The sequence below is a fragment of the Xiphias gladius genome, chromosome 3 (genome assembly GCF_016859285.1).
Source record: "Xiphias gladius isolate SHS-SW01 ecotype Sanya breed wild chromosome 3, ASM1685928v1, whole genome shotgun sequence".
Taxonomy (NCBI): domain Eukaryota; kingdom Metazoa; phylum Chordata; class Actinopteri; order Istiophoriformes; family Xiphiidae; genus Xiphias; species Xiphias gladius.
In genome coordinates this window covers 11,323,896-11,336,543 of record NC_053402.1, presented here as the reverse complement: position 1 = coordinate 11,336,543, position 12,648 = coordinate 11,323,896, and the positions used below count along the sequence as shown (strand labels likewise).

Below are 12,648 nucleotides of genomic sequence, written 5' to 3'. Positions count from 1 at the left end.
CTACCCCGGCAGGTTACATTTGTTAACTCGACTGTTATCAAAACCAAAAAAGGAAGGGTTTAAAAGTAGTCTGGTCAGAAAGGCTACCAGCACCAAAGAAACCAACACCAGGGCTACTGGAAACTCTACTCCTCTCTTGGACCGTGCTGTCAGCATGGTATGTCCACAACACATCGTTGTTTTGCTTTTATACGTTATTAAGGTGAATTGATGAGCACTAACATTTACGCTCCATCCGAGCTTATTGTTCACGTCTTGCTTTTGACCCTCTTTCCCTTTTTTTTTTTTTCTCGTGGGAAGTTTTTGGACGTATCGGTCGTAGGCTATAATTTACCGTTAACTGTTAGACTCCCTTGTCAGTTACTAAACCAGTCCTGAATAGGCTTTGAGGCTGTGGTTAGCCTGACTTTGGATAATCTCCCCCATGCAGCTGATTTTCATGTGCATTTTGTTCACAGGAGCATACATGTTGCTCAATATGCACAGCGACATAAATGTTCCAAAACCCACAGCAACCGTCCAAATGCATCTGTGCATATACATTTGAAATATGGATACACATTTCACTCTACAGCAGCATAAACCAAACTGAAAAAAAAAATATTATGTCTTTTTAGTTTTTCCAATTAGTTTAGTCGAGATGATAAAAGATGAAAGTTCCCTCACATGGATCTAATGTGGATGCAAACAACGTCAAGTTAAAGCAGCACCACTACACATTTTAACCTCATTATCATGGTTTCATTTAAAATAAACCGATGATGGACTACAGAGCCAGCACATTGTCTTCAAACCCACAGACTGCACTGTAACCTGTATGTTTTTTCCCAAAATATATTTTAAGGATTCACATACACATACAAATCTTTTCTTTTTTTTTCTTTCTTCCTTTTTTTTTTGTTTTGCAAAAGCGTAGTAAAACATACAGTGTGTAGAGGAATTTTTATCCTATAGGCTCCTTTAGGCTTCAGCTACACTGAAGAGGAAAAAAATAGTATGATTGACAGCTACTCAGGTTGTGCAATACTATGGGTTGTGTATGTGCTGGGGGAACAGTATTTAATGTATTTGCTAGTGTATACATGTGTAGGGTGTTGGCCCTTTTCCTCTAACTAAATATACTATATGTTGGGATAAATTCAGCCCCGAAAATATGATGAGACAGGCGGATAATGTGAGTAAATACACTTAAATGACCTTCATTATGATAGACATCTCAGTGCTGGTGGTTTCTAGCTGATTATATACTATAGCTCCCATTCTGCAGCTTCCTGATGCAGTTGTGCCACTGCTGTGATTTATTTCACAATAGAGTGCCTTGTTACTATTCTGCTTCTTTATGTCCTTTGAATCAACAGTATTATTATCTCCTATCCTATGGTCAAACGTGTTGATACACAGTAATTTGTGTGATGTTTTGCACTGCAGCAGATCATTATAAAGGTTGACAAGACATTACAGTTAAGTATTGGCTATTGATTCATTCCGGTTTTCACTCAGATGCCAGCTTTGCTAACTTATCTTAATCCCATTGCAGCTGAATCGAATGAAAGTTGAAAAAGTCTGGCAAGTTAGCTGATGAGCTGATGAGTGTGATTTTTTTATTTTTTTTTATTTTCTCTCGAGCCAAGGTGGGAGTGTTGCAGAAATATTACTAAAAGGTCACTAAGTTGGTAGATTGCCAAAGCGACATGTACACAAAGAATGACACTGGCTCCTTTTCAAACATGATGTCGACATGTAAAATTGTGTGAAAGGGGCTCTATTCTGGCTATTTGTGGAGGGTTGGGGTGTGTGTAAACTAACGCACATACTATATACATGCTGGTTAAGACCTTAACCCACATAATATGTAGAAATATAAAATAAAGTCCTCTGCGTACTCAATATTTGTGACAATAATTTATTCCCACTTTATCATTGTATATGTGAGTGGAACTATTTCCTTCCACTTGCAAGTGAAAGGAAACACTTCCACTTGCATATACAATGATAAAGTGGAAGTATTTTCTTCTCTTTCACTGCTGTTCAATATGCCGCTGTTGCTGTAATGGACACAATATGCATTTTAAGATAATAGTAAGATGCAATGTTATGACATAAACCCACAGAATGACACAAAAATGGTTTATCCCACAGTCCCACTTGTTCAGTAGTATGTGTAACTCTTCATATCCAATTTAGGTAACAGTAACTGTCCAACTAGATAAAGGACGATCAAGGTTTTTTGTGTTTTGATATTGGCTGCAAAGAAAACCTGAATGAGGGATGAAGAATCTGTGTTTATGGGTCTTGGATATCTTTAATCTCTACATTGTAATCAACAAAAGCAAACAGTATTGTTTAGAATTATTGGTGATATGAGCCACTTTAACTATATTTGCAATATGTTTTTTTTTGTTTGTTTGTTTGTTTTTTATCCAAGCCTATTGCTAAAAATGTTTCAGTTTAATATAAATAAAAAAAAACCCCAAAAAAAGATTAGTAGGCAGGTTTGACCACTGCTGCATGCTTTTGTGCATTTACTATTAATGTTCACCGAAGAAGTGTGGTTGCCTGTTTTCCAACTGTACCCAGAGATAGACCCTGACTGACCAATAGGCGAAAATTTACAACTGCTCTGTGTATGTGCTTTGTGCCTGTCTGTGTGTGTGCCCCATTGCTGGGGGAAAGGGGCTGTGGTGCAAGAATATAATTTAAGGTTATCCAAGTATAGAAAAAGAGAAGGAAAGAGAGAAACGCAGTAGTTGGGTTTTTTTTCAAAAGACTGTAGGGGAGCCCAGAACTGAAGAATAAGCAAGCAGGATTTTTCCACTTCTTTTTAAGATGTGTTAAAAGTTTAAAGCGTATTAGAGTCCTCTTACGGATTCAGAAAAAATGGAAATAAATGCGAAACACGACGGCCTCTCACTTTGAAACAATTTACAACTGTGTGCAAATTGGTTTATTGCACAAATGATCTTTTTCAACAAACTACAAGAAGAACTGATAAAGGCTCCATGTATCACTGAAATTACTCAATAGATGGGGAACTGAAATATCCAATCTTGTAAATCTTAGTAAGATTTGAACTGTATCTGCATCTTACATTTAATGATTACGTTGGTTCTCTATAAGTCGTTTTGAAGGGCATTTTGTTTTTCTTTGAAAGGAAAGCAATACGCCACCAAGGTTACTCACAGACCTGATAGCCAGACTTTATCAGTAACACCGGATCAAGTTCAAGTAACCTTAGTGAATCACAAGGTTACCTGAATCTGGAGGTAACTAGGACTGCAACTATCGTTTTTTTTCACTGATTACTGAGCAGTGAATTTTTGTTAATTTGCGCAATAAAGAATTTGTACGATTATTTTATTATCAAAAATGTTGTTAATAAACTCTCCCAGTGACCGACTTATCAACTAATGGTTTCAGCTGCTAAGAAAAAAAAAGCCTGTTATGGTTCATGACGAATGATCACTTGAACTGAAGATGTCTGCTGGAATTTGTGATAGACACCGAAGGCGCTCGAGAAACACTGGATTTTTAAAAATATTTTCCATGGAACTGAAACCTATATAGTTATAAACGCTTAGATGCCTAAACTTTAATGAAGATGCTGCCCCTTCAGCTGTTTTGGTTCAGTACACAGTCTTCGAAATGTTGAAATACATTCTAATTGCCCTTCTCCTGCCTTGTTACCAACTATGTCCCCTACATGGTCTACCCTCGCACCTCAGCACCACCCACAGTGTGAACCAATGCAAGCGTAACACCTCCCAGTGGAGTTTCCCTCTCACTCCCACCCACACGACACCGAAGACCCTCACCCTAAGATCTGCCTAGTGGCTACTGCTCTTTGTGCTTCCCCTCCTCTCTGTGTGTGCATACATATTTCTGAAATCACCTGCCCTGTCTGGCCATGTGTTTTGACCAGCCACATACGTTTCTGGGTCATACACCTCTTGTAATTTTCCACTGTCAGCAGCTGATACCACCAGGGGCACATAGAAATAGTCCAGCAGGGTCATGTCTTAAAGCCAGTTTGGCTCATGGTTAGTCATTTTGGATATGGCCCACTCATCTTAGCTAAATTGGTTAGCAAGAATATGTTGTTCGAGTGTAGTCTGCTGATCTGGCTTTTTCATTTGGATAATTTCCACATAGCAAACCATAATAGATAGCACATAGAATAATCTAATCCTTGGAAATGCTGGCTAATGTCTCCCTGACAGTGTAGACTTACAATAGTTTACGTCTATCCTACTTTGACAGCTACTTTAAGATTTCAGTACTGCTTGATTCAGCAGTACACACGCTGGTAACCTCAGTGACAAATACACCAAGTGAATGATTTTAATGTGAAGCAGCAGCAGTAGGAAATGTTGGGTTTGTGTTAGCAGTAACTCAACACAGCTCTGATAAAGCCGTGGGAGAGCAAACAGTAAACAGTGAGGCTTAAATAAAAGTAAAAACAGTAACAAAGGATTACATACATGCATTGTTTTCCGGTGAATCCCTCATGCATGTGAAGGCAGTTTTTGCAGGAATGACATACTGCTCCCCTATAATGAAAAATACTAAACAAAGATAACTACAGAATGTAGATACAATGAATGGCTATTGCTGAAAAATATGCTGCCCATGAATATCAGAGACAGGGTTTGATTTCTTGAAAATCTTAATGATAATAAGTTTAAAGTATTTGAGTTTTGTTCTGACACTGCGCAGTCTACAGACAGAGTCTGACATTTTCTCACATAGAGCATGGTCTCTATGGGCAGCGTGAGTTACGGCACATGTGTCTCAGGGTTATGTTTTCAAACGGCAGGTGAGGGGTGGAGGCCCGAGTTTAGCGCACACGTGACACTATAACAACAAAACAAGAGCGTCCACCTACTTGTTCCTTCCTCTTGACTGTCAGTGGTCTTTAGTTAGTCCCCCTCAGATGCCATACACCTTGCATACTTGTGTAGACTACTGTGGTCCATGATAAATAATAAGTTGGACATGGTGGGTATCTGCTGGAACGTTGAACAGATAAATTGTAGACACATTCAGTGTTTTCCATGTGGTGAAGAAAACATCTAATTGGATTCTTGTTTTGCAGGTGTGAGTGGAATATTTCACATATCTATTTTCCTTTTGTAAAAGAAGATTCTTGGCATAAAATATAGTATTTCATTTTATCTAGACTCTCTGATTTAACAAGAAACCTAATATCAACTGATTTTCAGTAGAGTTTTACCTTAACAATTCCTCTTCTTCTTCTGTGTTTATGACAAGACGGAAAAGCCTTCCCTGGACAGCATTGAGGACAGAGCCTGGCTGGGTGAGGGTCAGTCTGAAACTCAGCTTACAACTGATCCAGATGGAGTTGAGACAAATGATGGGGACCGGCCAGCATGGGACTCTAAGATGCAGTATGTGTTGGCCCAGGTGGGGTTCAGTGTGGGCTTAGGGAACGTATGGAGGTTCCCATACCTTTGCCACCAAAATGGAGGAGGTGAGTGTCTTCAAAGAAAGATCTGTAAATGGTAACTCAGTGGTTTAGACGAATTATCATAGTAGCTGTCTCTACACCAGTAGCAACTTAGTACCATTTTTAGGGGCATTTTAAGACATGGGCAAACATAAGACAAGGATTAATAACAAAAAAAATTCAAATTAATAGGGGAAATAAAGATGAGACAGGCTAGAGAACAGACACATAAAGGTAGAAGAGAAACTGGGATGTACAAAGTGAATAAGTTAGGTAACTTGTGTTCAGTAATTTATATATGACCTTATTTTTTTTAAATCCGTCTTCCTTCCCTCTTTCAAGGGGCGTTCATGCTGCTGTATGTTTTTCTTCTGCTGATTGTGGGAGTTCCACTGTTTTTTATGGAGCTGGCAGCTGGCCAGAGCATTCGACAGGGCAGCATCGGTGTATGGAAGCACATCTCCCCAAAACTGTCAGGGATTGGCTACTCCAGCTGCATTGTGAGGATTTTTTTTTGTCTTTTTCTTTAAATTTCATTTTATTTTGTATTTATAATCTGTTTTGTTTCTTCCTGAGTTTGACATTGAACTGTTCATGGATGCCTGTCAAGTTATAACTTGGATTATTTGTTAGTTATGGCAAATAAAAGCCAAGATGAGGAAGCAATAAAATCTCCTCTCAACGCCGCATGCCACAAAGCACCTTAACTATGAAAGGTTAATCTTTGGATGTAAAATGATTCCTCCCAGCTCTTAGTGTCTAGCTGGGCTGCTGTGGTTTGGTAGCTGGCTGGCTTTTTCATGTTTGGGTTTCAAAGGTACAGCCATCATCAGTGTTTTTAATAGGGGAACATCAGAATGAAAAGATTCAAAAAAATGAATGTCTCCCTCCACTTGTCTCATTAAAAAGCTGTAGCATGTACTACCTTTTTATCACCTTTCTGTCAACAACTTTTTCTATTTATTACCAGCCACGCTGGTGTGTACATTTCAGGACGATGATGAAATCTTGCAGTGCTTTAATGCGAGAGAGGCAGTGTGCTGTGGTGCCAGCACTTTGTTACATAACAGTTTTCTATACAGAGGAGACAAGGCAAACACACAGTAGACAAGAACTTTCTGTACCCATACAGTACACAGACGTATACTTGTACGCTCAGACGCCCATTTTTTATTTTTTATTTTTCAGATTTGTTTATTTTCCAGAAAGCCTCATTGCTCTGCTAGTCCCAGTCAATGTCAGTGTCAAAAATTATTTCAACGATTCGACAGGTTGATAATAACTTCAGAACTTGTAGGGCGCACATACATGACAACACATTGCATTAAAATGGAATCCTATTTTAGGCCATTTGAGGTTTGCTGTTCTGCACTTGGGAAGCATGGAACGTACAAGTCAGAACATACTGTATCCTACTGTATATCTCAAGAATTGCTATGTACATATTGATAATTCATTAAGTAAATCATCCATTAACCCTTTCTTCTCCTCTAGGTCTGTTTTTATGTGGCCCTTTACTACAATGTTATCATTGCATGGAGCCTGTTCTACATGGGTAATTCTTTTCAGTATCCTCTGCCATGGCAACAGTGTCCAATTGATGTAACCACTAATGGCACAGGTACTCATATAACTGAGAAGTTAAATCAATTTGAGATGTCACGTAGATGCCAGTCAATGGTCTATAGTGTTGTCTTCCTCAATTAACAGTGAAAGAATGTGCAAGTAGCTCCCCGACGTCATATTTCTGGTTTCGAAAAGCCCTCGACATCACTAATTCCATCGAAGAATCCGGAGAGTTTAACCCCATCATGACCGGCTGTTTATTGGCTGCTTGGACAGTTGTTTCTTTGGCTATGATCAAGGGCATCAAGTCTTCTGCAAAGGTAAGTTAACGTCTCCTCTAGGTTTTCGGCCCAGGTAGCCCTGCATACCAACAACCAATACTCCAGCACACAAACGCACACTGAAGCTTGTATCATTGTTCAAAGAATAAGATGACAGTACAATTGTTTACTGTCAGGCAGAAACTTGGGTGAGAAAATCAATACCACACAAATGTGTGGTAAATGTGGTAAAGATGAGCAGCAGCCAGACAGCTTCGCTTACCACAAAGACCAGAAACAGATATAACGTGTTAATATGTGAGCTTTAGAAGTGCTAGTAGGCAGATTTTGTTACCTTGTGATGGCTAGCCGTTTCCCCCCCGTTTTCTGTCTTTGTGCTGAGCTAAGCTAACCAGCTGCTTTTGCTTACTTCATATGTAAAGGACAGACAGGAGTACATGAGACATGAGACAGCGATGTCAATCTTTTCATCTAACACTGCCAGAAAGCAAATAAACGTATTTCCCAAAATGTCAAACTATTCCTTTCAAATGTTTTGGCACAGAAATCATCCTCCACTTTTTTTTTTCCATATCTTAGGTGATGTACTTTTCCTCAGTCTTTCCCTACGTGGTGCTCTTTATTTTCCTCATCAGAGGGTTGATGTTGGACGGTGCGATGGAAGGAATCACCTATATGTTTTATCCCAAAGTAAGCACAGGCTTCATCATGTTTTACATGACAGTCATGTTGCCCTCTGTATCATTTATTCTAAATTTAGTTTCTTAATTTTTAACTAAATGAATGCCAAATGAAAAATGTTTAGAGAGTATTAAAAACTTAGGATGTTTTCCAACTTTTGCAACCTTTACAATAATTTAGACCTAATGAGACTTTATTTTGTGGTATTTTTCAGCTGGAAATCTGGGGTAATGTGCAGGTATGGCGACAGGCTGCCACACAAGTCTTTTTTGCCCTCGGTCTGGGCTATGGCTCTGTTATTGCATATTCCTCCTACAATCCAGTCAACAACAACTGCCACAGGGACGCGCTGATGGTGTCCGGCATCAACTTCATGACGTCTGTGCTGGCCTCGCTCGTAGTTTTTGTTGTGCTGGGCTTCCGTGCCAAGAACATTGCACTACGCTGCTTGTCTGAGTACGAAAATGTGTGTGTGTGTGTGTGTGTGTGTGTGTGTGTGTGTGTGTGTGTGTGTGTGTGTGTGTGTGTGTGTGAGTGTGTGAGTGTGAATGAGAGTGTGTGAGAATATTATCTTCCTTTGGTCAATTATCAGCGACATATTTTGAAAACTATATTTACATAACATAGTCAGTTTGGTCTGTGTAAATGCACCATACTAAAAAAGACAAAATTCTCAAAAATATTTTCAATGTAACTGATTTTACCAGAGTGCCAAAAAATGCCCCCTTGTTTAAAAAAGCTATCCAATTTGCAGGGGACTGTTGAAAGCAAATTATTAATTATTATTCTTATTCAAACCTCTTCCAGAAATCTTGGTCTGCTAAGCCTCATGACGTCCCATGGACCTAACCAGCACTGGTGGCCTTGGTTCAACATGACAGATCCAAGCTCTGTGTCTATAGCTGAATACAGACAGTGGTACAGTCACTACAGCTCCATGGTGGATTCTAACATCACTGACTGCAGTCTAGAGGAGGAGATGAATAAGGTGATGGACATTTCACAGATCTTTGTGGCTTTGTTGAGAAGTATGGATAAACTAAATCAGAGATGTAGTGGGGTAAAGTCTAAGAGACTCCAAATGTCTAAAAAGCAGATGTGAAGCCACAGACACTAATCAAATCCATTATGTATGTCCTGTATTAATTTATGTGGTAGGAAGAGAGACATTTAAGAGTTTCTTTATGAGGTGCTGGACACAAGCTTGCTTAAAAAAATCAGGGACTCAACCAAAGGTGAACATTTCAATAACAGTATGTAGGTGGAGTGCTGAGATTCCCAGGACCCCTGAGGAATCTGGGAGGCGCTGTAAAATGTCCAGCAGGCAACAGGATGAAAACATATGGGACACTGTATCTAGTTGGTCCCCAGGAGAGATGGGAGCAAGCTGTGATAGAGGAGTGAAAGGAGAAACTAAAGAAACAGAGGAAGAGGTACGAGAAGTCATGTTATCTCAAAGTGTTTATTTTATCACAAAATTCCATATTCTCAAAAATAGAGGCATAGGACGAGTACATTTCTGTATGGAGAAGCATTTTTCATAGCAGTTAGGGCTACAAAAACTGACTTACATGATCAGGTAATGTACTCGCTTGGGATATTAGGATACAGCTGGAAATACCAATCCCAAGTCACAAACTTTCGCTGTCTCTTTTCATGTGCATGGAGCCCATACATATTAGTTTTCGATCATCAGTTGACATTCATTTAATTATTTTTTGAAGACATATTCTCACTATCTTTTCTGTCTTTCCTTGTGTGAATGCAGGGTGTTGAAGGGACAGGCCTGGCGTTCATAGCATTCACTGAGGTGATGGCCCTCTTCCCAGGCAGCCCTTTCTGGTCCACACTGTTTTTCCTGATGCTGCTCAACCTGGGCCTCAGCACCATGTTTGGGACCATGCAGGGCATCCTCACGCCTCTTATGGATAATTTTAGCCTCTTGGGGCGCCACCGGACCGTACTCACCGGTAATACTGTACACGCAAGTTAACGTGTTTATACATTACTCTGTATTACAGACTGTTTTAAATCAAGTTTTTGATTAAACCTCCTCTGCAGGAATGTGTGATTAAATTTAAGACTAACACAGTTAAAATGTAAAATATATCTCCTGGGCAGACCCTTTTGATGTGGGACTATATGTTGAATAGTCATTTTCTTTCTTTTTTTTTTCTTTTTTTTTTTTTTTAGAATTCAAACAACAGATATTGTGTGCTTGTAGCTATTGAAAGTTATTAGAAGCTGGGAGAGAGGGCCTGGGGAAGCTAATATTGAACAGTGCCTGCTGTTGATTATATATGAAAATATGCGGAAAAAAATAGGAGATACTCAGACTTAAGTTAAACACCAGATCATTGAAAAAAGTTTCAGCGACAGAAATAAAGAATTCAGCTCTATCTGTTTCCTGATAAGTTTCTGATACAGTACAGTAATATATCAGATGAATATAATATGCTGTGTGTGTTTAGTACCTTTTACTATTTTTTAACAAAGTCTACATTCTTATTTGTTTTTCAGTGTCCAGCTGTGCTTTAGGGTTCTTGATAGGACTGTTGTTTACCCAGCGCTCGGGCAACTATTTTGTGACTATGTTTGATGACTACTCGGCAACCCTACCATTAGTCATCGTAGTAATTTTTGAAACCATTAGTGTGGCGTGGGTTTATGGAACTGATCGGTAAGAAACAATAATTCTGACAGATTTCACCATTAAATTATTTTTGTCCGTCCAGTTTCATTGTCCGTATTTCTGATTTTAAAACGACGATTCTAATATTAATATTTTCCATCACCACAGCTTCCTGGATGATATTGAAGTCATGCTCAAATGGCGCCCTCCGGTAGTGTACAAATATCTTTGGAAATATGTTTGTTTACTGGCGATGGTTGTTCTTCTGGCTGCCAGTTTGTTGCGCATGGTCTTCAAAGGGCCCACCTACACCGCCTGGAATCAGAACACGGTAAGAAATTACACAGCAGCTGTTTGTCCTACACAGAAGAATTTAGAGTCAAAATAGTGTGTTATAGTTTACAATGTATGTGACAGTTTTTACCATGACACCTCTCTGTGTATTTATTCTCCCAGCTTGACACAATAATGTCAATAGTTTGAATATGCAACTGTAAATTTGTTTCAGCTATTAAACATGTTAAAGCATGTTTTTTTGCAGTATCATCTGAACTAGGTAGTGTGCCTTGATTATGATTTGCAGAATTGCTTAACCATCCTTAGTTTTATTATTTATGGATATGCTATTATAGCTACTATAGATTCCACAATGGAATTATTAATCTAAAAGTTAAAGATAATATCAAATTTGCAGTTTTTTTTATGGTCTCTAACAAAATAGTTATTGCATTGCTAAAGTAATTTGCACTGTGTGAAAATACTCTATAACTCTTGAAAAGTACTATGCATGCCCATGCCCCTCTCACTCTGATATGCTCTGTCTCTTTGTCTCTTCAGGCTTCTGAGATGACTCTCGAGTACCCTGGCTGGGCCCTGGGTATGATCGTCATGCTCATAGTCTTTGCTAGCTTGCCTGTGCCTATTGGCTACATCCATTCCACGTTGAAAAACCGCGGGGTCCGCAACTCTCGCTCTGAAGAGGGAGGCGGCCAGGAGTTGCACCGCGAGTTGTACACCAAGTGCAACTCTGCTGATCAGCTGGATTCCATCCCCCACCACCGAGTCCCCTCTGAAGAAGACGGGCCTTGTCCAAGGACTGCTTTTCTGCCACTGGGCAACGAGCACTACCGGCTCCTGTCCCAGCAGGAGGAGGAAGATGAGGAGCAAGATACAGGAGTGTGAGCACAGCTGTGGGAAAGTAGTTGTTCGTGAAAGGACAAGATGTTGAACCTGGAGAGTGTACAAGCAAGACCCTGTAAGAGAGAGATGGTAAAGTGAAGGGAGGACAGTCATAAACAGAATTATACTTCATCAAAGGAACAGTCTTTGGGTTGTACCATCATTATATTCAAGCAAGCTCTAAATTGCTGACAGGCCAAAGCAATTTTAACTATTTATATTAGTGAACTTACATTACCAGTCAAATTAAAAGCTTTTTAGATTCTGTAGTTATGAAACTCAGCTCCACCTTGTGCATCCCTCCTTTCATTTTCTGAAGAAAAAAAAACTCGCAAATAAATGAAAAAGGCAATAAACTGCTTGTTTGGTGAAGCACAGAATTTATTGAAGGTTTTAGATTAGGAGAATGACCAGCCACCAGTCTGTCAAACTAGGTTTGTCTGTTGTTTCTGCCAGGCTGATTACATGTGGGGGTTAAAACTGAGTGGGTTGGTAAAGGAGCTGGTGAACTGAGGAATGCAAAAACTGACAGAAATGTATTTTATGATGAGCATTCTTAACTAAATAACTAAGTATGATTTGCATGGAAACATTCTATCTTGAGAAACTGGTGTGTGTGTGTGGGTGTGTGTGTTTGAATGTTGTGAAATGAGAGATGTTAATATGTCAGTTACATAAGTTTATTTTACATCATGTTTTTATCAGTTTACCTCATAAGACCACAGCAATGTTTTTTTTGTGTTCATATAGTGTATTGTAGCAGTGTTGTATTGTACTAGATGAGGACTTAAATAAACCTCTAGATGGCAGCAACCTGACTCAGTGTGCCTTTTTGCTCCCTTTTG

At 39.3% G+C, this 12,648-nt stretch overlaps 1 protein-coding gene across 1 annotated transcript; it reads left to right on the top strand.

Annotated features, from left to right (window-relative positions):
- Nucleotides 1–49: 49 nt before the first annotated feature.
- On the top strand, nucleotides 50–12,612 carry slc6a16a (solute carrier family 6 member 16a). The gene is made up of 12 exons (XM_040157266.1): nucleotides 50–157; nucleotides 5,269–5,488; nucleotides 5,807–5,964; nucleotides 6,959–7,085; nucleotides 7,175–7,350; nucleotides 7,891–8,001; nucleotides 8,207–8,448; nucleotides 8,800–8,980; nucleotides 9,761–9,962; nucleotides 10,513–10,672; nucleotides 10,793–10,955; nucleotides 11,462–12,612. Exons 1-12 carry the CDS (start codon nucleotides 155–157, stop codon nucleotides 11,804–11,806), a joined length of 2,088 nt encoding a protein of 695 aa, XP_040013200.1. The 5' UTR covers nucleotides 50–154; the 3' UTR covers nucleotides 11,807–12,612.
- The last annotated feature ends 36 nt before the right edge of the window (nucleotides 12,613–12,648 follow it).